The sequence below is a fragment of the Carcharhinus amblyrhynchos genome, chromosome 3 (assembly GCF_965287045.1).
Source record: "Carcharhinus amblyrhynchos chromosome 3, sCarAmb.v2.hapA, whole genome shotgun sequence".
NCBI lineage: Eukaryota > Metazoa > Chordata > Chondrichthyes > Carcharhiniformes > Carcharhinidae > Carcharhinus > Carcharhinus amblyrhynchos.
In genome coordinates this window covers 21723774-21751088 of record NC_137326.1, presented here as the reverse complement: position 1 = coordinate 21751088, position 27315 = coordinate 21723774, and the positions used below count along the sequence as shown (strand labels likewise).

The following is a 27315-nucleotide window of genomic DNA, read 5'->3' as shown; positions in this document are numbered from 1 at the left end:
GAAGGGGTAACCAAGAAGGTAGATGAAGGCAGTGCAGTTGATGTTGTCTACATGGACTTTAGCGAGGCCTTCGACAAGGTACCACGTGGTAGATTGTTGCATAAGGTTAAATCTCAGGATGAGGTAGCCAAATGGATACAAAATTGGCTTGGCAGAAGACAGAGGGTGGTTACAGATGGTTGTTTTTCAAACTAGTGACAGTGGTGTGCGTCAGGGATTGGTGCTGGGTCCACTGTTATTTGTCATTTATATTAATGATTTGGATGAGAATTTAGTAGGCATGGTTAATAAGATTGCAGATGACACCAAGATTGGTGGCATTGTGGACAGTGGGCTGTCAAATGGCAGATGGAGTTTATTTAGATAAATGCAAGGTGATGCATTTTGGTCAATCAAACCAGGGCAGGACTTACTCAGTTAATGGTAGGACATTGGGGTGAGTTATAGAACAATGAAATCTAGGGATACATGTTCATAGCTCCTTGAAAGTGGAGTCAGCGGTGGACAGAGTGGTGAAGAAGGCATTCAGCATGCTTGGTTTTATCGGTCAAAACATTGAATACAGCAGTTGGGACATTTTGTTGAAGTTGTAAAAGACATTGTTAAGGCCACACTTGGAATACTGTGTACACTTCAGATCACCCTATTATAGAAAGGACATTACTAAACTGGAAGGAATGCAGAAAAGATTTACTAGGATGCTACCGGGACTTGATGGTTTGATTTATAAGGCGAGGCTGGATAGGCTGGGACTTTTTTCTCTGGAGCATAGGAGGCTTAGGAGTTATTTTATAGAGGTCTATAAAATAATGAGGGCATCGGTCAGCTAGATAGTCAATATCTTTTCCCAAAGATGAGGGAGTCTAAAACTAGAGGGTATAGGTTTAAGGTGAGATTGGAGAGATACAAAAGGGCTTAGAGTGGCAATTTAAGGTGAGAGGGGATACAAAAGAGTGTAGAGGGGCAATATTTTCATACAGAGGATGATGAGTGTCTGGTAAAAGCTGCCAGAGGTTGTAGAGGCAGGTACAATTTTGTCTTTTAAAAAGCATTTAGACAGTTACACGGGTGAGATGGGTACAGAGGGATACAGACCAAATACGGGCAATTGGGACTAGCTTAGGTGTTAAAAAAGGCATGGCATAGACAAGTTGGGCCGAAGGGCCTGTTTCCATGCTGTAAACCTCTACGTCTCTATGTACAGGTTTGGTGGATTAGCCATAATAAAATTGTCCCTTAATGGTCCAACATATGAAGTTTAGAATAATAAACCACAGTAAATGTGCGCGGTTATGGGGATAAGGCAGGACATGGAGTCTGGGTAAGTTGCTCTGTCCAAGAGTTGGTGCAGACTCGATGGGCTGAACGACCTCCCTCTACACTGTACGGATTCTATGAAAAACCTTGGGACATTCTGTTCAATTAAAGGCAATAATAAAATAAGTTGCAGTGTCAGGGGTCGGGACACAGATATAAAAATAATATAAGATTTGCAAACCCGTCTTCCAATTCTGTTTGTCCAGAATAGTGGGCATTGGCATCCCCATTAACACCACAGGAGGTGACAGAAAGATGCCGAGCGCTCAGCCCAGCTCGCATTGTGCAGCCTGCAGCTCGCTCCTCCCGCCAGCAGATGGAGCGGTGAGGGCGGCTGGAGCGCAGCGCTTGTCCCCTCCCCCTCCCCCCGGCGCTGTGACACCATGGGGCCGCCTTCTTCATAACTTTACCTCGGGGTCTTATGCTGGGCCCTTAGTAATCGCGGAAGGGATTGTGTGTGTGTGTGTGTGTGCGCGCGCGCGCGCGCGCGTGCGTGCGGTAGTCTGCGGGCTGCCGCCATGGCGGTGCCTATGCTGCAGAGTAACAGCGGGTTGCTGCGGAGGATCCTGGCCCACTTCCCCCGGGACCTGAGCCTGGCCTTCGCTTACGGCTCCGGCCTGTTCGGACAGACCGGGCACCCGGGCCCGAGCGTAAGTGAGGGAAACAGGGGCCAACTATTGAGGGTACCAGGCTGGGCTGGAGAGAGGGAGGGAGGGACATCCTGATCAATTGCACCAATCTATGGGAGATCTGTGACCAGAAAACAATAATATCAATGGTACTGATATATATTTTATATACAATATATAAGGTAAAGTCACCACAGTCCCAAATAACTACCAGGCTGCTTTCCCCTTTGATGGGGAGAGCTGCCTAGTGGAGATTTAACCTGAGGATAACCACACTGCAGGGCAAGGTGGAGCCTTCCTGAATTCACACACACAATCTCAATAGTCATTTGAACAAACGTGGATTAATTAATGCCAGCACCATGGATATTGAGCTAACTTGATTCTGTTTTTTGATGCAATAACAGAGGTAAAATCCCAGACATGGAGATGCCGGCATCAGATTGGGGTAAGCACAGTAAGAAGTCCCACAACACCAGGTTAAAGTCCAACAGGTTTATTTGGTAGCAAACTCCGAAAGCTAATAGTGTTTGCTACCAAATAAACCTGTTGGACTTTAATCTGGTGTTGTGAGACTTCTTATTGTCCCAAATGACCATAGACTGCTCTCCCCTTTGACAGGGACTGCTGACTGGTGGTGATTTCACCTGAGGATCACCACACCTCTGGTGAGGAGCAAAGTTGAGAAGGCGGAGCCTTCATGAATTCACACTCACACACATATGAATAGTCATTTGGACAAATGTGGATTAATTAAAGTCAGCGTCAATCTGAGCTTCATCTTAGCCAAAAGACTTTAAAAATTGCATCATGTGAAGCCTCAGTTTAACCTCAGTGGCTGTCCTGAGCACTTACACTTGATCTTAGGTGAAGTAAAGTTGCCATGTCCCCAGATGACTATAAGTTGCTCTTCCCTTTGAGAGGGAGGGCTGTCTGGTGGTTATTTAACCTGAGGATCACTGCACCTCAGTTGAGGGGCAAGGTTGAGAAGGTGGAACCTTCATGAATTCTCTCTCTCTCTCTCTCTCTCACACACGCACGCAATAAGCAGTCATTTGGACGAATGTGAATTAATTAAGGAAAGTCAGCACCATGGATGTTGACTAACTTGATTCCATTTTTTGATGTGATAACAGAGAATTAGGGTCATGATGTACATGGAGGTGCAAAAGGTATTTGATAAAATCTCTGATAACTTGTGACAGGTTTGTCAGTGAAGATATGTGCTCTAATGAACACACATATGAATTAGGAGCAGAAATCAATCCCTCGAGCCTGCTTTGCCATTAAGTAAGATCATTACTGATATGATTATAACTTCAACCCCACATTCCTGCCTACCCCAGAGTAGACAGGGAGAAATTGTTCCATTATTAGAAGGATCAGGAACCAGAATTGGGCAAAGTTAAACAGGTTGGGATTCAATTCATTGGAATTTACAAGAATGAGAGGTGATCTCATTGAAACATTGAATTTTTACAGGGTAAATGAGAGGATGTTTCCCCTCACGAGAGAGTCTAGGACCAGAGAGCATCGTCTCAGAATAAAGGGGCACCAATTTAAGACTGAAATGAGGAGGAATGTCTTCTTTCAGAAGGTTGAGAGACTTGGAACTCGTTGCCACAAGGAGCTGTGGAGGCAGAATTCTTGTGTATATTGAAGGCTGAGGTAGATTTTTGATCAGTTAGGGAATTGAGAGTTGCAGGAAAGAGGACATGAAGAATTTCGGATCAGCCATGATCCTATTGAATGGCAGAGCAGGCTTGAGAGACCAAACAACTACCCGTGTTCCTATTATGGTCTTATGGTAACCAAAGGATGCTGATTTAAGGTGGTTGGCAAAAGAGCCAACACCAAAAATGAAAACCGTTTTTATGCAGTGAGTCATTATATCTGGAATGCAGTGGCTGAGAGTGTGGTGGAAGCAGATTTAATCATGACTTTTAAAAGAAAATTGGACTATTATCTGAAGAAAAACTGTTTGAAGGGTTACAGGGAAAAGGAAGAGCAATGTCTAGATAAATCATTCTTGCTAAGAGCTGACAGAGATTCGACAGGGTCCAATGGCCTTTTTCTGTGTTGTAACCCATCTATGAATTTATAATGTGGATAGAGGAAAACCATTCAGCAGTACAAAGATGGAGGGTGTTTTATGAATAGTACTGATATAAGGTGACCCTTATCTGTGGAACTAATATGTTGTGAGAGAGCGATTTTTATTAATGTGGAGAGTGAGATTTATTAACTACAGCCATAAGCTTTTTAATGGGAAAATGAAAGAAATTCTTACATGGGACGGAGACAGACCCTTTATTAATAGTTCTACCACATGCAAGTGAAGAGATTCCTCACTTTCTGAAATGAGGAAGACAAGTAAGAAAGAGATCCTTCTTATGAAATGGAACTAAAGCATGTTGGGAACAGACGTTTGCTACTCCTATCGTATAGATTGTGTGTGAGTAGATCTGACCCCTCTTAATCACTCTCCTCTTCAGGTACCATTCCCTAAGAGAGTGTTAGTGACCATGGACATCCACGTGTTGGCTTATGGTTATGCTTGGCAGAGTAATGCAGTGGTTTGCTGTTGCCTTCTGTCGGTCCTGTCTGACCAGGTAATTCTCCTGCTCTTGGTACTTGCCATAGGAGTATTGGAAGGGTTTGCAGGTTGATAATTGATCTTGTTGGCCACATTATGAACATGCCTTGTATAATCACCAAGTTCTGGAGCAGGACTTGAACCTGGAGCTTTGAGCTTAGGTAGGGTTGCTACCTCTGTAACACAAGACTCCCCAGCGCTATCTCACCATGAAAGTGACTTACTAATGGTATGTTAAGATTACAGTTGCAGAGTATTTTTGACCTCATTAGCTCTTAAGCCAAACTTGATCAGCTCATTATCTTTCAAGACATATATTTTGACTTAAGTCTGAATGGTTGAAAGGAAAGAAAATTATTTAATTATTGCTACATAATTATGAGGAGCAGGGCAAACCCTGAAGAGTTGGTGACATCACAGCACATGACAAATCTTTTAGCTTTCTTTTATAAGCTACTATACAATTCTATACAGCTTCTCTGTCATGTGGTATTTTGTGAGCAGGGCGTTGATGCTGAGGGTATACATCAGGATAAGATGAATTGGTTGTCAGCAATGGAATAATTTCCCACTTTAGGAACCTCGTGCTGAGCTGCAGAGTGAAGTGCCCCCTTAACCTTCGATGAGCATCCTCCGTTTAACTAATTTCTACTTCAGAAATCTGAGTGATCCCTCTGTGTAGACTTGTCAATTTTTGGTGCATAATTGGTTGCTTTGTGTAGTGAGCTTATAAATGCTCAACTAGATAGATATTGAACAATTGTTCATTCAGTTGAATTATGGCATTGATAAATCACTTCTGTATGCCAATGCTGACCAGTAGATTAGCCACTAAATCAAGTACTGTGGACTGCAGGAAAGGAACCAATTTAAAATATTCAAATGTATGTCATTTATTGGGAATCATATTTGCCTATAAGTCAATAAATTGCATGTAATAGAAATTTGTAAGGCATGTGACCTCGATACCTATATTCACACAGCGTATAAGTACGTTCAATTTTATACTTTTGTTGGTATGGTAAAATAGACGAAAAGCAGACCACGCATCTGATTTTTGATCATGAGTGCTTTATTTCACTTGGTTATTGATAGGGGCAGATGTTAAGTAAATATATATCACTGTCACACATTTGCTGTCAATTCATGTAAATATGAAGTGTTTATCATTAAAATTAGTGCAAATGGCTAAAAATGTCACTCTATCCACATTTAAGGTCAGTCAGCAATTTTTGTTGGGTAATAGTGGTCTCTGTTTTCATTCTAAAGATTCTACTGTTGTATCTAATTTTAAAAATAGCTTAAATGAGCGAGTTATGGTTGTAACATTGGACCATTCCGCATGTTGGTGAACTACCATCCCTTCATTAATAATATTGCCACACTAATATCAGAAACATTTAAATGTATTTATCGAAGGAAAAACTGCTGTGGCATAAATACTAACCAGTGAAGTAGGATTGCCAGCAGTGCTATTATATTTCTGAGGCTAACACTATGACATATACTCCTAGAAGTCTATAATCAGTGAATTTAAAACTTGTACAGAAAATATTGTCGGAAAAGTACAGCTGACATTGTGAAATAACCTTCTAAAGAAGTGGTCATCTGTTTTCCATGAAAACAATGCCCTCAGCTGCAGAAAATATATATTATTTTGACAAGGCAATCATTTTTTCCTTAATTATAGCATAGGAACTCAGGCTTTTGGGGATTTCACAAATCTGAGGCATTTTTGCTGGCAAAAAGAAAATCTTCCACTTACTTCATTGGTGTCCACATGAAACACTACTGAAGAGAGGCAGTGGAGTAGTGGTATTGTCACTGGGCTAATAATCCAGAAACCCAAGGTAATGGGGACCTGGTTCTGAATCCCACCACGGTTGATGATTACATTTGAATTCAATAAAAACCTGGAATTAAGAAGTCTTAAGGATGATCATGAAACTATTTTTCATTGTTCTGAAAACTCATCCAATACTAATGTCCTTTTGGGAACAAAATCTGGAAAGAGACTGCAGGTAAGTGAAGTAGAGAGGATTCTAGATGTTCTTGTGCATGAATTACAAAAAGCTAACAATTTGATCCAACAAGTTATTCGGAAGGCAAACTGCATTTTAGCCTTTATTGCAAAGGGGTTGGAGTTTAAAAATAGCTTTCGTTGCAATTGTGAGACCTCACCTGGAATACTGAGTATGATTTTAGTCCCATACCTTAAAAAGGATATAGCAATATTGGATGCAATCCGAGGTGATTCACCAGGCTGAATCCTGGGATGAGAGGGTTGTCCTATCAAGAGAAGCTAACTAGCCTGGGCTTGTATTCATTGGAGTTTAGAAGAGTGAGGGATGACTTTATTCAAACATACAAGATCCTGAGGGGGCTTGACATGGTAGATGGTGAGATGTTTTCACTTGTGGGAGAGTCTTGAACAAAGTTTAAGCCTTAAGTTTATTTATTGGTGTCACAAGTAGGTTTACATTAACACTGCAATGAAGTTACTGTGAAAAATCCTTTAGTTGCCACACTCTGCACCTGTTCGGGTACACTGAGGGAGAACGGAACATAGCTACAAGATAAAGGATGGGTCATTTAAAACTGAGGTATGTAGAAATTTCTTCTTGCAGTAGTTGGTGAATCTCTGGAATTCTCTGCTCCAGATGGCAGTGGCGGCTAGATCATTAGAAGTTTTTAAAGTGGAGGTGGATAAATATTTGATGTATTGAGGAATGGAGGGCTGTGGGAAAATGGCTCGAAAAAGTTGAAGCTGGCGTAGATCATAGAACATAGAACATTACAGCGCAGTACAGGCCCTTCAGCCCTCGATGTTGCGCCGACCAGTGGAACCAATCTAATGACCCTCTAACCTAAACTATTCCAATGTTATCCATATGCCTATCCACTGACCATTTGAATGCCCTTAAAGTTGGCAAGTCCACAACTGCTGCAGGCAGGTCGTTCCACGACCTTACTACCTTACTAGATCAGACATGATCATATTGAATGGTGGGGCAGGCTTGAAGAGCCTGGTGATCAACTCCTGTTTTTAATATTTGTGTTCCTATGTTCTTGTGCTGCACTGTCCTTAACTGGTTTGGTCTACATGTAACCCACAGCAATGTGGTTGACTCTTAAATGCCCTCTAAAATAGCCTGGCATGCCACTCAGTTCAAGGGCAGTTAGGGATGGGTAATAAATTCTGGCCCAGCCAGCAATGTCCGCATCCCTTGAATTAATTTTAAAAAAATGATGTGACCAAAAATACTTGATATCTCCCTTGCTCTCAGTTCAATTAACTTTTAGGTTGTCATATCCATATATGGTTAACTATTAAGAAATTACTTTAATTACTTTTCAGCAGATGATTGTGTAATTAGAAAGTAACCAATTATGAAATGCTTTGATGTAATAAGGCTAAGAGTAAAACTAAGGGACAGGTTGTGATGCAGAAAACAATCCTTATAATTAATGTTGAGGTTAACAAGGCTGACGTTCTTGGCTTCAACTATCCATTGTTATGGCCATTCTCATTCATTATTTTCATGACCTTTGTCTCTTGCATCTTTTGTCATCCTGTTGCTTCTGTCTCCTTATTGCCTCAAACTCTTGGATGCCTCATTCTGTGATTTGTATTTTCACATACGACTACCCCAGATCAATAGTACTTACTGTCTTACTCTAGATCCACTTTTCTACTCAGCTGTCAAGTTATAGATTTAAATTTTCATGATGGATGAGAAACAAAATGACACTGCAAAAGCTGAGATTGAGCAAGTACGTGGGGAAAAAATGCAATGTTGCCTTAGCATTTCATAGTAGAATTTCTTCTGCCCTTTTAGTGATAAGTTAACATTACTTAGTCTGTTGCAGTGCTTTTTAATTGTGAAGAAAATAATGCAAATTGTAATTACTCCTAAGATTTACATTTTATTTAACCTAAATAGCTTGTTCATTTTCTCACTTTTAGAACAATATGCTGGATTTTATCTTTGCTGTGGATGATCCTGTGACTTGGCATACAATGAACATCATGAAAAACCCCCGGCATTACTCCTTTTTGAGATTTTTTGGACCAAAGCATGTTAGCAAAATACAGAATAATTTTGGAGCTGGAATATATTACAATACATTAGTGCCATGTGATGACAGGGTAAGTAAGCTCAATGTGAAATGTAGCTTTATATTATTAGTCATAGTCAGTACCATAGACTACTGCATGTAAGATGACCTGTGAAGCTTCAAAAAAGCCTTCCAAAACAGGGGTCAACTTATATACTAAGTACAAAATATCATCTGTCAGTGTTGTTATTGTTAGGATCCCAGACCAGAACTCCAAATTACATTAGGATAACAGACTAGATCCCAACAATGCTTTTATTTTGGCGTAGAAGAGAGGAAAGGATACTTTGCCCAGGACTAATTCCACTGAAAAATTAGGGGCCTTTTATAGTAAAACGAACTTTATTTAATAACACCATTTGAATATAACTCTAACAAATAAAGCAAATTAACTATTAACAATTGAACTCTATTTAAAAATGAAAAGGAAACAATATTAATTTCTAATTTATTACTTTTTCAGTTCCAAATAAGCAACAGAACCCTCACAAACTTAAATGCCACTTTAAATACGGTTAGCAACCAGAAATATGCTTGCTATAATGAATGCAGACAGTCTTGAAACTTTCAGAGAGAGATAGAGTTCCAGAAGACTGTAAAATCCTGCTAACTTCAAAAAGGCTTCAGCTGCAAATGAAACTGCAAAAGCTTTTTCTCTCTGTTACCAGCTCAGGACTGCAAAAAAACCACATTATCTCATAATCCTGTCAATCACTCCAATCAGAAATCCCGGGGGAACTTAAGTAAACAAAAGGCCACTAACTCTGCTTGATATAACCACTTGCAAGGCAATAATGAGTAGTTATCCTACTCTCCCAAAATCTGAACTGCATTCCCACCAGACATATTGACTGCTTGTAGCATTTTTAAACACCCCCCTCAAACACAAAAAAAAACAGAATGCATATTGTACTGTATAGTGCACAGCATTATTTAAGCCACAAAACCTAACTGCTGTTAAGTATGCACTAATTTAAATTCACATCAAAAAGCAAGAGTTTTTGTAAGAGACAATCTGATTTAGTAATTATGGGACTTGTCTTTGTTAAGGTACTTTCAACTTCTGGGGACCTTGTACGTTACAAATGATGACCGTTTTTTTAATTTTAGAAAAATGATGCTGTTTATGAATGCAGTAGTTTTGCTCCTTACGCCTCAGTTGGTAGTGCTCTTGCCACTGTGTCATGAGGTTGTGGTTCAAGCCCCATTCTGAAAACAAACATCTAGATTTACAATCCAGTGCAGTACTGAGGGAGTGCTGCACTGACCCTTGAAGTGTAAAACCGTGGCCTTGTCTGCCCTTGGGTGGGTGCGCACAAGCCTATGGCACCATTTCAAAGAAGACAGGGGAGTTATCCCTGGTGTCCCATGCAACATTTATCTCTCCATTAACATCACACAAAACTAGATTATCACTTGCTGTTGTGGGAGTTTTCTGGATGCAAATTAGTTGCCACAATTCCTTTACTAGAACAGTGACTACACCTCAAAACTCAACCATTTTGTAAAGTGCTTTGGAATGTTCTGAGGTCATGAAAGACACGATATGAATGCAAATTTGTCTTTTTAATTACCCCATTATCCCATTTGGCAGAACATCATGCTAATGTTTGAGTATGCTTGATAACGAAGCTGTATTATAATAAGGTTCTAAATTTATTTTCACATGCCTACTTTATTCACGTAATTGAAAATTAGTTCAACTGATAAAATTATAGTAATTATGTGGAGCTTTGCCAAATCAAATCATTCCATGTAAGGCTACAACATAGGGTTGAACTGCTTTGATCAGTGAAGAACAATCCAATAACACAGATCTCTGACAAAAACGAACTCAATAAATTGGAGGTGAGCTGATTTTGAAGGGCTGAGAGTCAAACTTGGGAACGTAAGCCCGGCAATGGCATTTGCAAACAACAGTGTGGAACAACAGTGAAAAATACTAATGTTCAACAGAGTGCGGGAAAACATAATCAGCTAAGAGGGAAAAACAACTAAACACTATCCATGGATCAATAAAGCAACAGTTGTGGATAAGGGAGAGTCATACAAAATCTAATGAACTGGCACAGCAACAATAATCTCTCCCTCAATGTCAACAAAACGAAGGAGATTGTCATCGACTTCAGGAATTGTAAAGGAGAACATGCCCCTATCAACAGAGACGAAGTAGAAAGCGTCAAGGGCTTCAAGTTTTTAAGTGTCCAGATCACCTGTCTTGGCCTCCCCCCCAATGCCGACACTATGTTTAAGAAAGCCTACCAACGCCTCTACTTTCTCAGAAGACAAAGGAAATTTGGCATGTCAGCTACAACTCTCACCAACTTTTACAGATGCACCATAGAAAGCATTCTTTCTGGTTGTATTATAGCTTGGTGTGGCTCCTGCTGTGCCCAAGACTGCAAGGAACTACAAAAGATTGTGAATGTAGCCCAATCCATTACGCAAACCAACCTCCCATCCGTTGACTCTGTCTACACTTCCCGCTACCTCGGCAAAGCAGCCAGCATAATTAAGGATCCCACATACCCCGGACATTCTCTCTTCCATCTTCTTCTGTTGGAAAAAAGATACAAAAGTCTGAGGTCACGTATCAACTGACTCAAGAACAGCTTCTTCCCTGCTGCTATCAGATTTTTGAATGGACTTACCTTGCATTAAATTGATTTTTCTCTACATCCTAGCTATGACGATAACACTACATTCAACACACTTTTGTTTGCTTCTCTGTGAATGGTATGCTTTGTCTAGCACACATGAAACAATATTTTTCACTGTATGTTAATACATCATGAGCTTTCGGAGGGCTGCTCTTTCATCAGGTATGTGGGATCACTACTCACCTGATGAAAAGGCAGCACTCCGAAAGCTTGTGATACCAAATAAACCTGTTGGACTTTAACCTGGTATTGTTAAATTATCAAGGAGTGTAAAAAGTAAAATATTTTACAGGGACATCAATAGAAAAGGAAGGCTGGAATGGGAATAGATCCATTAAGAGTCAGGGTGGTATCACATTTAATGAGATAGATGGCAGAAATATTAAGTGATGTGTTGTTTCTCTATTTATTCGGTAGATAGCATAGGTAGTCATGGCATTGAATGTTGAGATGAATAATGAGATAAGTGACTTTAAACTACAAAAGGAGATGTATTGAATAAACTAATCAAACACAGAAGAGGATTAAGCCCCGATTCCAGTTGGATTACATCCATGCATTTTAACATGACCCTGGGAAGAGATAGCACATACGCTAATATACATATTCAAAAATGAGAAAAGGGTGGTTGGAATGCCAGAATGCTGACAGATAGCTAATGTAATTCCTATATTTAAGAAGAGGGAGAGAACATGTCTGGAGAATTATAGACCAGTCAGCTTAACGTTGTTGGAAGGGAAAGTAATTAAATCCCAAAACAGAGAATAGAAGAACATCTAGAAAAGTATTATAATAAACAGCAAGGATTTCAGAAAGGAAATTTTGCTTCATCAACCTTGTTGAATCTTTCGTAGAGGCAACAAAGTAGACAATGGAAATGCAGCGATGTAATTTATCTGGATTTTCAAAAGGCCTTCAGTAAGATGCCTCATAGTAGATAAGTGAATAAATTCAATAGTGCAAAGTCAGTGGGTAGGTGGAGAATGAATTACCAGATGGCTTCAAGATGGAGTTAAGTAGAGGAATCAGAATGGCGGGAGGTTGTGTTCTACAGGAATTAGTGCAAGAACCCCTGCTGTTCACAATTCACATTAACGATTTAGACTTTTTTCTAAATTTACACTAATTTGGTGGGAGAGAGGATGATTACATGCAGAACAATTGCAACAAATTACAGAAGGTCATTGATAAACTTTCAGAATGGGCATATAGTTGGTAGATGAAGTTCAGTACAGACAAATGTGAGATAATACATTTTGGTAGGTGCGAATCAAAGTGGGGTAAAGGAGCAAACTGATCTCTGAGTACATTTGCACTAATCATCAAAATTGCACCATCAGTTAGCAAGTCAATTAAAAAAGCAAACCAAGCACTAGGCTTTATTTCCAGAAAGTTGGAATTAAAATGTAGGGAAGTTACGCTAAACATATATTGCACAATGGTTAGACCACAACTAACAGTTCTGAATGCCATATTATAGAGGCACTGGTGCGGAGAGATTTAGAAGGATGACATCAGAAATGCCTGGGCACAATATCAGGAAATGAAGAAAAGGCTGAAACTCTTTTCCTTTTCTAAAAAAAACAAGGCTATGGGGTGATCTAACAGAGTTATTTAAAATTATGAAATGTTTTGATTGAGTGGATACAGAGAGAATATTTCCATTGTGGTGAAGAGGATAACTGGAGGCCATTAAGTTAAGATAGTCACTAAGAATTGAGAAGAAATTTCAATACCCAAGGAGTGGTGAGAATGTGGAACTCACTACCGTAGGGAGTGGTTGAATGGAATAGTATAGATACAGTTGAGTAGAAGGTAGACAGACTTCTGAAGGAGAAAACAGTAGGTTATAATGGTAGATTTAGATGCAGAAAGTTGGGAAGAGGTTTGATTAAAAGATAAAGACCCACATGAGCTGGTTGGGATGAATGGCCTTTCTGTGTCATATTGTCCTATGTAATCCTAAATAAAATGCTGGCCCATAAATTGCAGTTCACTTCAAATACAATTAAGCACAATTTGCCAATACGGAAGAGATCATCACAGTAAAATTTCTCTTGCAAAAGCTTTAAACTGAAGCGATATTTTTTATTACAGTCATTTTAAAGATCATTACAACAAAATGTGTAAATGAATTTCCAACATCTACACATCTGATTAGAAACAATGTATTCTACTCAGCATTTGCAGCAGAAATGTTAAAGTACCATAACTGGAGCACTTAGCAATCCTAATATAATAGAAGCCACAAGAACGGCTAAGATTAAAGTGACATATGAATGATCTGTTAGAATTATCATGCAGTACTGTCTTTTTTCAGATAATCAAATATGGAGTTATCAGTACGGGAACTCTGATTGAGGACCTTCTTCATTGGAAAAATATATACATTGCTGGAAGACTGCACAAACCTGTAAGTTACATATATCTGAGTTATAGCAACTTTTGAGTCCAGATCCTAGTTGGAGTACTCATTGTGTTGGAATGACATTTGAATGTTTAATGGATGCTGATATTAAGTTTGATCAGGTATTGTGATTTGGTCTTTGTGAGGGAACTGTAAACTAAAATAATAAATTTACTCAGTTACCCTCAATTGAAGTAATTACCAACAAGATACAAGACTTTTCGTCGATCTTACTTTAACATGAATCAGAGCCAATACAAATTAAACATGAATTAACAGTCAAATGACACTTCGAATAAAATGGTAAATTTGACTTTAAATTGTTGATGCCATAACTTTGTCTTCCCCAATCACAAACAAACATTCACGTCACTTCTCAGAAAAATGTGCCACTACATATCTATACAGGATGGCACAGTGGCACAATGGTTAACACACTGCTGTCTCTCAGTGTCAGGATCCTGTGTTCAATTCCCAACTTGGGTCGCTGTCTGTGCGGAATCTGCACATTCTCCTGCCGAGTCCTCCGGCTTCCTCCCACAGTCTGAAAGATGCGTTGGTTAGTTGCATTGGCCATGCCAAATTCTCCCTCAGTGTACCCGAACAGGCACTGGGGCGTGGTGATTAGGTGATTTTCACAGTAACTTCATTGCAGTGTTAATCTAAGCCTATTAGTGACACTAATAAAAGAAAATAAATAGAAATAAAGTTCGCAGTATGCTGTTCTTTATTCGTGCATGTCAGGGTTCTATCCAACAACAGCTTTTATCTCCCAAGTTTCAGTTATTATCAACAAGACACTTTTATGAACCCTTGAGTCATGACAGCCATGATAGCTTGCGTTTCTAGAATCCCTTTTCAGCCAACCAATCAAAAATATCCTAGTTCACAGTTTGGTTATTTCTGGGAAAACACCCAACCCTTTAGCATCTCTGTTATTCATGAAGCTTTTCAGGTTTTAGCCAACATTAACATTGCACTGTCTCTTTCTCTGCCAAACTGAAAAAAACTGACGTTTTCCGAGCTTCTTCCCCTCATAAGACTTTTTTCTGTCTCTGGCTGCTTTCTCTTTGTGTCTACATCTGAGCCTTCATCCTCCAGGCCCTCTCCTTGGAGCTTTCCTTTGTGTCTGGTCACACAATTTTCGGTCAAGGGTCATCAGGTCACATGGACCAGAATTTTTCATAATGCAAGAAAATTACAATTGATCTCTGTACATTTGATGCAAACTTTTACAAGTCATTTGCAAACATCCTTAGAAAGAACAGACCTTTTAAGTAAATTACAATTTTTTAAAATTGCTTTTGTGTCAACGGTCATCACATAGACTATCTGTCATTTTATTATTGACTACTTTTTGGTGGCATGCTTAATATTGTTTGGTAACTTTTGAGTTGGTCCATAGGGCCTATTTCCATGCTGCATATCTCAATGACTCTATGACTTTGCCTAGAGCGACAAGCTGCCAGTCTGTATAAAACTGGCTTACGGTCTCAAATTAAACAAACCTTCAGAGGTAGATGGTCTTGATCTCCAATTAATAATTGAGATAACAGTTCACCTTGGTGATTCTTTATGAATGAGCCAATGCCAGATTGACTTGTAGGATTGAAAATGCATTTTTTTTTTATTTTTTGATGAGGCAGCTACAACCTAGGCTTTTAATATTAATATAGTGTTTTTTTTGAAACTGACTATTAAGATGTAAATGTAAGAAGTGCCTGCATAATAAACAAACCTAATAAAAATCACTAACAGATGTGAGAACAGGGATAATCATAAGACACCGTCTTTCTATATTATATTTTTGAGGACGTGACATCCTAAGTGGACTCATAAGTCTGACCACATGCTACACTTTGACTTCCAAAGTATATTGTGCATAGTTGTTCTATGTGAAAGCATGGCACATATATATACTCGGCAGTTGTATAAGTTTGAAGTTGGAACCATAGGATTCCTAAAGTGCAGAAGGAGGCCGTCGGTCCATCAAGTCTTCATCGATTCTCCAAAAGAACATCTTACACAGGTCCATCCAGCGCCCACACATTTACCATGGCTAATTCACCTAGCCTACGCATCTTTGGACACTAAGGGCAATTTGGCATGGCCAACCCACCAAACCTGCACACCTTTGGAGTGTGAGAGGAAATCAGAACACCCGGAGGAAATCCCCGCAGACACAAGGAGAAAATGCAAACTCCACACAGATAGTTGCCCAAGGCCAGAATCGAAGCTGGTCCTTGATTCTGTGAGGCTAACCACTGTGTCGCCATGTTGCGATAGAAACTAAATGCAGAACTTAGGAAAAGTTTAAAAAAATAGTTGACAGGTAGCAACAGCTGCTCCTTATTAGATAGGTACTGATGAGAGAAAAGAGTGCCAAGTGTGACTTCTCAGGGAACTGTTTGAATCCTTATTTTTTTCAACTTGAATGAAGAGTTGAATTCAACCTTAACTCAAAGTGACCAAATTTGTAGATTATGCTGAACCTGGGATTAATGAACCCAATGACATAGGTTAGGAACCAAAGAATAGAAGTGACAAAATATGTAAGTGAACAGAGCAACAGCAGATGACATTTAATGCAGACAAGTGTTTAAAAATTAATTAATGGGAGAAGAAACAAATGGATGATCTTAGTATTCCATGAATGGTGATGACATATATTTAAATATATGTCATAGGTTATATATATTTAAATTGAGAATATAAAACCAACATATATTTGTGAACTCATTGGGGTCATTTCAGCTTTCTGCTGGAGCGTAGACTGTCATTGTGAGTTGAGTTCAAGAGTTTTGCAATCGCTACAAGTTTTTGATAAGCTCGACTGGATAGCCCAGAAGTAAAATGTAATTGTGTTAAATTCAACCAAGCAAAAGTGAGTTTTCGGCTATTTGCTATGCACTGTTGACTTCCATTAAATTAATTGGGGAAAACATACTGCTGTGCAACTCAGCATTTCTTTCAACCTTAGTTGCTAAGATGTTAAAAATAATTGGACCAAGGTAGCATATTCTTCAACTAATATTTTATGTGAACTTTTCGTCTTTACTTACTGATACTCTATAGCTAAAGTGAGTAATCCCCTGTTTTATTTAAAGCTCCTGACTAGTTATCTATCTGACCACTGTGTAGAAATAAATTCATTTTGTCAAAGAATTTATTATTACATTTTACTTTATATCTATATATGGTATTGTTGACGGTTTTTAATTGTTCCTGGACTCTGGGTAGCATTCAAAAGGTCACAGTTATTATCCCATCCCAAACAACCCTAAGATGGTGTCAGTTCTCCTTGAACCTTTGCAGCTCTTTCATCAGTACTCCCACATTGGTATTAGTAAAGAATCAAGTGTATTCATTCAGTGATGACATATCCACCATCCTGTTAGAAGGTCCAGGAGTGACAACACTGAAAGTAATAGGTCAACACTTGGCAAGATTGAGATACAAGGATAAGGAAATTATTAAACCTTTGTACGTTCTACGGAACTGGGAATCATGAGGATAGTCTTGAACTTCCAAAGGACGGGGAAATGTTGCGGGGGGTAGCTGTATTCAGGAAACAGGTCAGCTGGAGAGTGCCAAAGGGAAAAAACAGTTTGTGCAGATTGTTTTCTTTACTGAACTGAAAACCATTCCCACATTCGATCTTATAATGGAAGGAAAGTCATTGATGAAGCAGCTGAAGATGGTTGAGCCTAAGACTCAACCTTTAGAAACACCTGCAATCATGTCCTGCAGCTGGAGAATAATGATCTCCCACAACCACAACCATTTTCCTTTGTGGTAGGTCAGATGCGGCCTTGATGCCAAGGGCAGTCACTCGCACCTCACTCTGGCATTCAGCTCTTTTGTCCATGTTTGAACCAAGGCTGTAATGAGCTCAGGAGCTGAGTGATCTTGGCAGAATCCAAACAGTGTCCATGAGCAGGTTATTGCTGAGTAAGTGCCACTTGATGCCGCTGTTGATGATCCCTTCTGTCACATTGCTGATGGTCAAGACTAGACTGATGGGGTGATAGTTGGCTATGTTGGATGTGTTGTGTTTCTTGTGAACATAAGAAGTAGGAGCAGGAGTAAGCCATCTAGCCCCTTGAGCCTGCCCTGCCATTCAATAAGATCATGGCTGATCTGAAGTGGATTAATTCCACTTTCCCTCTTTCTCCCCATAACCCTTAATTCCCTTGTCTGTCAAAAACCTATCTACCCGTGACTTAAATGTATTTAGCAAGGTAGCCTCCACCACTTCAACGGGCAGAGAATTCCAGAGATTCACCACCCTTTGAGTGAAGAAGTTCCTCCTCAACTCCGTTCTAAACTGCTCCCCCCCCCCTTATCTTGAGGCTGTGCCCTCTAGTCCTGCTGTCCTTTCTGAGCGGGAAGAATCTCTCTACCTCTACCCTATCCATCCCTTTCATTATCTTATACATCTCTATAAGATCCCCCCCCATCCTTCTAAACTCCAACGAGTACAGACCCAGTCTATTTAGTCTCTCTTTATAGTCTAACCCCCTCATCTCCGGTATCAGCCTAGTGAACCTCCTCTGCACTCCCTCCAAAGCCAAAATATCCTTGCGCAAGTGTGGCGACCAAAACTGCACACAGTACTCCAGCTGCGGCCTCACCAGTGCCCTGTACAGTTGCAGCAAGACCTCCCTGCTTTTATATTCTATCCCCCTCGCTATAAAGGCCAGCATCCCATTCACCTTCTTGATCACCTGCAGACTGGGTTTTTGTGACTCATGCACAAGGACCCCCAGGTCCCTCTGCACCGTAGCATGCTGCAGCTTTTCGCCCTTTAAATAGTAATCCCTCCTACTATTATTCCTGCCAAAGTGGATAACCTCAAACTTGCTAACATTGTACTCCATCTGCCAGGTCCTCGCCCACTCACCCTATCCAGATCCCTCTGCAGACTTTCCACACCTTGTGCACAGGAAATAGTGGATTATTTTCCACATTGCTGGGTAGACGCCAATGTTGTAGCTGTATTGGAACAACTTGGCTAGGAGCACAAGTTTTCAGTACTATTGCCAGAATATTGTCAGATCCCATAACCTTTGCAGTATCCAATGCCTTCAGCCATTTCTTGATATCATGTGGAGTGAATCAAATTGGTTGACGACATTGTGATGCTGAAGACCACTGGAAGAGGTCAAGATCAATCATCCACTTGGCATTTCTGACTGAGGTTGTTGTGAATGCTTCGGCCTTTTGTGTTGCGCCGATGTGCTGGACTCTTCTGCCATTGAAGATGGGGATATTGAGGGAGCCTCCTCCAGTGAATTATTTAATTGACCACCATCATTCACAGCTGCCTGTGCTGATCCTACTGAGCTAGTTTTAGTGATGGACATTGAAGTCCCCCACCAGAGAACACTCTGCACCTTTGCCACCTTCAGTGCTTTCTCTAAGGGTATTCAATATGGAGGAGTACTGCTTCATCAGCTGAGGAGGGACGGTACTTAGAAATGAGCAGGAGGTTTCCTTGCCAATATTTGCCCTGGTGCATGTGATTTCATGGGGTCTAGGGACAATGTTCAGGACCTTCAGGGCAACTCCCTCCCAACTGTAAACCACTGTGCTGCCACCTCTGCTGGGGCTGTCCTGCCACTGGGACAGGTCATATCCAGAAATAGTGACGGTGATATCTGGGACATTATCTGAAAAGTGTGATTCTCTTAAATCATTGTCTAATTCAATAGCCTGATCCCGTCTTCTCTACATATCCTTTAATCACCTTTGCCCCAAGAGTTGTATCTAATTCCTCCTTGTAAACATAAAATGTTTTGGCCTCAGCTGCTTTCTGTGGTAGGGAAATCCATAGACTCACCACTCTCTGGGTGAAAAAATTTCTCCTCATCTCAGTCCCAAAACATTTACCCCATATTCATAGACTATAATTCTTGGTTCTGGACCACCCTGTCATCAGGAATATCCTTTTTGCATGTACCCTGTCTATTCCTGTTAAAATACCTCAGATCTCTTACAGACATAAGAAGAGGTGTGCAACCATTGAGAAAAAAGCCTTAGCAGCCACTTGGGCATGTGAAAAATTCTCTGATTATGTCATGGGGTTAAGGATTAAAATTGAACCCAGCCGCAAACCTTTGGTTACTCTTAACCTGCAGAAAATTGCAGGCCAGAATTCAACATTTTAGACAGAGACTTATGAAATACGATTCAGTGACTGAGTATGTTCAAGGGAAGTACCAGACAACAGCAGATGCATGATCAAAACACATGGCAGCTCGGGCATTGAGGTATCAGACAAGGGTCCTTAGTTTATTAAGGAGCTGTTCCATAAATTTGCATTGGAATATGATTTTGAGCATGTGACTAGTTTGTCTCTATCCTCAGTCAAAGAAGCAGAAAAAAGAGTTTGAACAATGAAGGAATTGATGAAAAAGATGTTAACTTAGCTTGTCTTAGCCACTGAACTTCAGTGCTAAAATATGGGTTCTCACCATCAGAACTATTGATGGGAAGATGCCTGTGAACACAATGTTCAACTCTACAACAAATAAGACAATGAATATTACTAAGATGATCATTGAAAGTTGGAAAGCATGAGGAGCAATGAGAGAAAATCAAGCTCATAATCTCAATTTCCAGCACAAGGCGTGAGACTTGAAAATGCTACAGCTTGAGGAGAGAATGTAGACACGAGATCAGCAGAAGGTTATATTATGATGGAAAGAACGCTACAACTGAGATCCTATAGAATTGAAGTGGACTAGGGAAATATCAGAAGGAACCAAAAAGCCTAGATTTCCTTTGGAAGGAAGCCAATGGAATCTAGGGTTTATGATTTATTAACCAGATCTGGATGGAGACAAGGAACTAGAAACAAGTCAAAGCTTTGCAACCACCCGGGTGGAAGACATTCTGATCGAATGACAAGCAAGTGCGATTCATTCACAACCTCAAAATGAAACCAGGACTGGATCAGGGAGATTGGTTAAGGACCGCAGAGGCTAACTCTGTGAAGTCTTGAGACTTTGGCTGGGAGATGCAAATATGTATCTGGTTGGGATAAAGACTTTGGGAACGCCTGATTCTGATGTAATTATGATGCGATGTTATATGATTAAGTAACAAGATCTGGTAAGAAGCTGATGTACAAACTCGTAGAATACTGAGATTATATAGATCTGCAAATAAACAAAAATGGTTCTACAAAGAACAACACATGATAACATTCTTAGAATGAGGGGAAAACCCCAAAAAAAACCCATCTGGACTCTGAACTCAAGATGAAAATCTAAGGAGGGATTCCATCTCATTCCCCATCCCTCAGCATGATTTCTGGCAGCAGAAGTGGTTTGTCATTGGGTGACAGCAGGATCTTCCAGTGGCACTGATGTCAGTGCCATTTTGGGATGTTCGCTGGGGAACTTGCCACAGGGAGTCACCGTTGGCAAGACCAGAAGATCCCGATGGTGAAAAGGACCAGAAAATTCAGCCCCAAGTGTCCAAGCTTTTGATTAAAATTTCCTCTAATTTTGCATTATTGGAGGTTTTTGTGCAATAAACCTCCTGAAAAAGAACAATTAAGTCATTGTTTCTAGGCCTCTGCTTCCCTGTATCAAATGAGTGAGGAACTGCCTTGATTGATCTGCTCTTCAGGGAAAATGCACATCTTATTCTGCAACAGTAGTTCCATGTACTAATGCTCTGTATTCATGGGTTGCCTTGAACTGAGTCACAGTGCAGTATTACTGAAATTCATGCTCTTTTTCAGGTAAAGATATTAATCCAAAATGAAAATGGCAAATTACAAGCTGCACTGGCTACGAATCTGAAAAGTGCAGTGATTACAGCCTTTCTCATGCTGCCAGAATCATTTACTGAGGAAGAGCTGTACATTCGTATTGCTGGACTCTCCTACTCAGGTTTGTTTGTTTTGCAGTTGCGGTTTACTTCACTTAGACAAATTGTCTGAATAGAAATTAAAAATTCAAGCAAACCTTCTGATTATACTTTTTACATTCACTTACATTAGCTGAATTCTTTGACTTTGCTTCGCCATTGCATTCCTTGTTTTCATTTACAGCGTCTTCTGTGACCTTGTCCCATCTTATCCCTGTGGTCTGTTGAAGCCTCATATACCTCATATATATGGGTGGCACAGTGGCATAGTGTTAGCACTGCTGCCTTAAAGTGCCTGGGACCTGAGTTCAGTTCCTGGCTTGAGTCATTGCCTGGGTGGAGTTTGCACATTCTCCCTGTATCTGCCTGGGTTTCCTCCAGGTGCTCCAGTTTCCTCCCACACTCTGAAAGACAAGCTGATTAGGTACATTGACCCAACAGGCGCCGACTGTGGTGACTAGGGGAATTTCACGGTAACTTCACTGCAGTGTTAATGTAAACCTTACTTTGACTTAGAAACAAACTTTAACTTTAACCTTTCAAAATGCTGCATTCCCCTCTGGTTCGTCCCAAACCCTTGGCCCACCATTTGTGAATTGCTCTATTCTCTGCTACTCCTCTCTGCTTCTCTCTATCTCTATGAGAGCTTCAGAACTTTCCTTTGACCAAGCTTTCATTCATTCTTCTTAATCTCCCCCATGCTGGCATAATGTCCATAAAACAGCTGGGATTTTTTTTTTCCTATCTTTTTAAGTTGCAATCTAAACATATGTTACTTCAATATCGTTATCACGAAAACTGCCACTTCAGGAATTTAAGGCAGAAATTTGAATTTGTGTGAACATTGCTTGTAACAGAATTAATGTTCTTTTACATCAAGGTGATTTTAGAATGATTATAGGGGAAGACCGATCAAAAGTAACGAATATTGTCAGCGCAAACATGGAAAACTTCCAAAGACTATACAATAACATTTTACAGGACTGCCCTCAAGTGGTCTACAAACAGCAACTGGGTAAATTGGAGGTAATGGCTCTTGCAATTTGGAAGCAAGTTGGATGCAATATTACATTTATTGGTTGATGTAAATACTATTATTGAGCAATGATAATCAATGGTATTCATTTTTTTAAGCTTGATAAAAGCCCAGAAGGTCAATTCAGTCAATTGATGGCTTTGCCCAGAACTCTTCAACAAGAAATAACTCGTTTGGTAGACCAGCCAGGAAAAAATAGAGATGTAGAGGAGATCTTGCTTCAGGTAGCCCAGGACCCAGAGTGTGGATCATTAATACAGCAAAGTAAGTGTGTGTTAAGTTTATATTTCAGTCACTGAGTTCTAAACAGGACTTGTATAACTTTCATTGTGGAGATATTTGGTGTTTGATCATAACAATTTAGATTCTGATTTGGAATTCTCTCCAGACAAGGGAAAAAAAAACACTGCATTTATGTTTTCTATATAAGCAATTTTTATTGAGTGCAAAAGATTTATAACTGGATCTGCCACACTCACCCCATTTTCCTTGGGTTGCCGGGATGCATGTTCAGAACAGTAGGACTTCTGCTCACATGGAAATGCAATCCACACCCAGTTGACTTTCTGGCCTCTGAATGATTTAATTGGCTCCGTACTACCTGCAAAAATTAAACTTTACAAAAAATGTATGACAGAGCCCCCTTTAGGTAATGCAAGAACATCCTACTTGTGCATTTGCAGAGGCTGGAAGAAGGAATAATTAGGGGAATGCAAGATGCATGTACCAAATGGATAACCCCAATGCCCACATTCAACGATACAAATCACAGAAAATAAATCTGGAATCCATTTCTCCGATTTACATAGTGTTGGCTGCCAGATAATGGGAGAAGTACAAAGAGATAACGATCCCTTCCCCAAGCATTTTATAATCCCAATTTCCCATATTTGCTGAAAAAGTCTTGGCCCTTTTTTAAACCAAATATACTATTTTTACCAAAGTTTCATCTTCACCCAAATTGTGCTCAGGAGCACTGATTAGATGAAATGCCCAAATGTGATTTTATGCTCATCATTGTTCACACTCTGAATTCAAATCTCACTACCATGTCACCAATGGCAGATTCTAACTTGTCACCCACAGAGAGTGGAAAAGAAGTCACAGTAGTGCCCCCCCACCCTGTGGCAAGTTTGGAGAGTGGCAAGTGGGTACCCCAACCATCTTCTGACTTCTGTCCCGAAGTCCTCTGCAGGATGACCATGGACAGTCTTCCCACTGAGCCATCAATTTTGGCACTTAAATGGGCAACTAATGCCAACTAAGAGTCCCATCCTGCCTAGCAGTGAGCATGGGCACCCTGTGCAGGGAACACATCTGACAAGCAAATCCATGTGGCATGGGTCCCCTGTTCAATGGCATTATACCTCATCAGGATGACCTGGCATTAATAAAGATGACCTGTTGATAGCACCACCCCACTGCTTTTCCTATTCACACCACAGCACTCATTTCTATCAGGAATCCAGTAATGATACGCAGATTGACATCATACCACCAGCAGTTAGTGGTGCTGCCACTCAGTAGAGTTGCCAGCCCTTAATTGGTGGGCAGCTTCCTCAGCAGGGTGGGCACCCACCCCTGGGATCCTTGATTCTAGAAGAAGGTCCACCAGTGGTCTGTCAAGTTCCTGAGAGCGCAAGACGTAGTGGGCATTCCCGTAAAGAAGTGATAGAGAGTTTCCTCCAACTGGTGACTGAAACCGCTGTTGCTTCCATTAGTTCCTTCCCAGTACGTATAAAATTAAATCTGATAGCTATGTTTCAAAAACATAGCTGCCAGGTTGTACTGTGGATAAGATTTGATTTTCTCCAATCAAATTTTAATAATGTGAGTTGATATACTTAAAAGCTATTTGTACATTTTAAGTTAAAATGAAACAAATTCAATGTTGTAAAACATAATTGCATAACCAATAATGACCTTCTCTATTAATAAAAATATGCTAAAATGTTTTGCATGGCAGTTGTCCCTGGAAGGAGCCTTTAACAAAATTATCCAGAGAAACTGCACGTTCTGATTATTTTAAAAATGCGCATGGTTTAAAACTAAAATCTTTCTTGAAAATGGCATTTTATAACCTGTTTTCTTCACTCTGGTTTTACCCAAGCTGGAAGCGGGAACATAAGCTTCTTGAGGCTGATCTGTTCAGTGCCGTTGTGTTAGCTTCTGTAGCATTTTACTATACACTTGCGAAATCCTTACAAAAGCAGCTCGGTTGTAAATTTGGATTTAATTTGATTAATTGGCAAATCCCATCATGGAATTCAAGCCTCGAGTAACAATTTCTTTTTTTAAAACAGAAGTTTTAGTGGGTTGTTTTTACACACTGTGTATATGGTGTATATTTATTATAAAACCTTATTATCAATTCTGTCAACAAAATGCAGTAAGATGTCCAGTCAAAGGGTTTACCCTGTCTGAAATTCTCAACAGATGCTGAAAGTGTCTAATCATTGTGAATCTCAGTGCATGGTAATCTGATTTTTAGACATCCTGAACTAGTTTCGCTCGAGTGAGTAAATTTGAAATAATCTGTTGTTACCACATGCCTTTAAGCATGATGAGCATTGAACTTTGCAAGAAAGTGTCACATGCTTTTAGGCATTTGCATATAAATGCATTGGAAGTTGCAGTTTTGTTAGCCCAAAATGTTCTGGATACCAGCAAATCAGCTTTCTGCACCCTGGAGGTTAGGCTGGTTATAGCGTTGGCAGCCACCATTGAGTGTGTCCTTTTTTTCCCAAAGGTAATATTCTTTATTTATATAATTTGTAAAATACATGACATCAGTACATTACAGGGTGGGATTTTCCCATCCACGCTCAGTGCAGTAATGGTTGAAAAGTGGCATTTTCCCGCTGGGCACTTTGGTGGGTTTATTGCCCACTTCCCACTTCATTGCTTTTGCACCAACAGGAAACACATCGGATGCCTCTGACGTGCCCGCCCGTTGTGACCTCAATGGTTCTTTCCTCCAAGCATTATATTTAACCTGCACCTGCACACGCAGCCTTCGCAATGGCTTCAGCTTAAGATAGCCCCAGGGAAGACATGGCTCTGAAAGGCAAGAAGAGTACTGTCCCCAAATACAGCGACACTTCAGTGGGCAACCTGCCAGGATGTCCTGTATCCCGGTAATGGCTGGAGGAGGTCAGTCAATGCCACCACACCTGCTTGAGAGGCGGTGTCTTTGATGGCCAGTGCAAATGTAAACACAGAAAAGTCTGTAATCCAGTGAATGAAGAGGCTGAATGATCTCATCCGTTCTGGCAGGGTAAGTCAACAATCTTATCACTCTCAACTCACACATTCACAAGCCCATCAGGCATTCGCAGGATGACGCTCCACAGGGATCTCACACACAGCTCAAGGGATATCAGACAGTTCACATCTCCATCTGGGCTCATATCCTGTGTGGATTTTATCCTCATCCTCTGTACTGCTCCACTTACACAAGGCAGGCATCCTTATTATCTGCCCTTGGTGCCTGTTCTGCTCGCACTCTCCCCATTTGTCTTTATAGAATTCCACTTTCCAGCACTTTCAGCTCACAGCACTTCAGATCCAGGTACTGCTTAAGTGAATTGAGAGTTCCCGCCACCAATTCAGGAGGTGAATTCCAGACATGTACCACTCTCTGGGTGAAAAGGTTTTTCCTAATATCCGTTCTCAGCCTTCCATCAATCACCTTAAGTCTGCGCCCTCTGGTAATTGACCTCCCCACTAGTCTCCCCTGTCTACTCTATCTCGGCCCCTCATAATTTTGTATACTTCAATCAAGTCACCCTTCAGCCTCCTCTGTTCGAAGGACAAGTTTGCACACAATAGCAAGGAGAGGTCCCAGAATGGGAGTGGAGTGACCAAATTTAAGGCCCTCACTTCTGAGCCATCGTCATGTCTGTGGAGAGGGCAGGGACCATGCATGTGGTAATGATGAGATCAGTGGTGCATATCCAAGCACAGACCCTGCATCAGTTCATCCCTCAGATAACTATACTGTGAGTCTATTATTCTATCTTCCAGTCTCTTCCCATGCTTAAATTATCTATACTTTCTTCCAGAGGCATCTCTACAAAGTGCCCAGGGACATCAACCAGCCAGACCATCCAACCCTGATGACACCTCAGATGAGGAAGCAGAGAAGAGCACCTTTGAAGACCTGTCACAGCCCTCACCCAGACTTTACCAGCACTGAAAGGCACACCTCGATGGGAACTTCACCATCACAATCTGGTGATCTCAGTACACGATTTGGCCACATCATTCAGAGGCAAGGACATCCGAGGTCACTGGCGCTCAGAGGATTACTGGGGGTCATGATTCTCCTGAGTCCAAGTCTGGTGACAAGCTTCCGATCTCTTCTAAATCAGTTGGTGGAGCTTCAACGAATTATGGGAATTGTTAGCTGTTTCCCACAGATTGCAACATATGATGGAGGAGTCCATCTGTGTTCAGTCTGAGGTAATAGCGCTGGATTGCCAATGCACCACAGCCAACACTGGAGATCTTGGTCCTGGTCATAGGTTCTATACTGCATCAGGAGCTGGATTTCATCGGTGAAGCCATTGGTGGCACCCATCAGTAGGTACACAAGAGGAGAGCACGTCAACTCAATCTCACCTGAGCTGTCTCATCTCAAGGAGTCAGCCAGAGACCCTCAGGACCCA

General features: G+C 40.6%; 1 protein-coding gene across 3 annotated transcripts in view; it reads left to right on the top strand.

Annotated features, from left to right (window-relative positions):
- The first annotated feature begins 1807 nt into the window (after positions 1-1807).
- tamm41 (TAM41 mitochondrial translocator assembly and maintenance homolog) overlaps positions 1808-27315 on the top strand; it is a 32385-nt gene continuing 6877 nt past the window's right edge. The window contains exons 1-6 of one of the 3 annotated variants that reach the window (XM_080182001.1): positions 1808-1967; positions 8510-8692; positions 13642-13734; positions 21482-21632; positions 22490-22635; positions 22744-22909. In XM_080182001.1, coding sequence (XP_080038127.1) covers positions 1836-1967; positions 8510-8692; positions 13642-13734; positions 21482-21632; positions 22490-22635; positions 22744-22909 — 871 coding nt within the window. In that variant the 5' untranslated portion in view covers positions 1808-1835. Of the gene's footprint in view, positions 1968-2319; positions 2395-6340; positions 7146-8509; positions 8693-13641; positions 13735-21481; positions 21633-22489; positions 22636-22743; positions 22910-27315 lie in introns of those variants that run through there. The other 2 variants (XM_080182009.1, XM_080182002.1) reach the window with 2 other exon arrangements.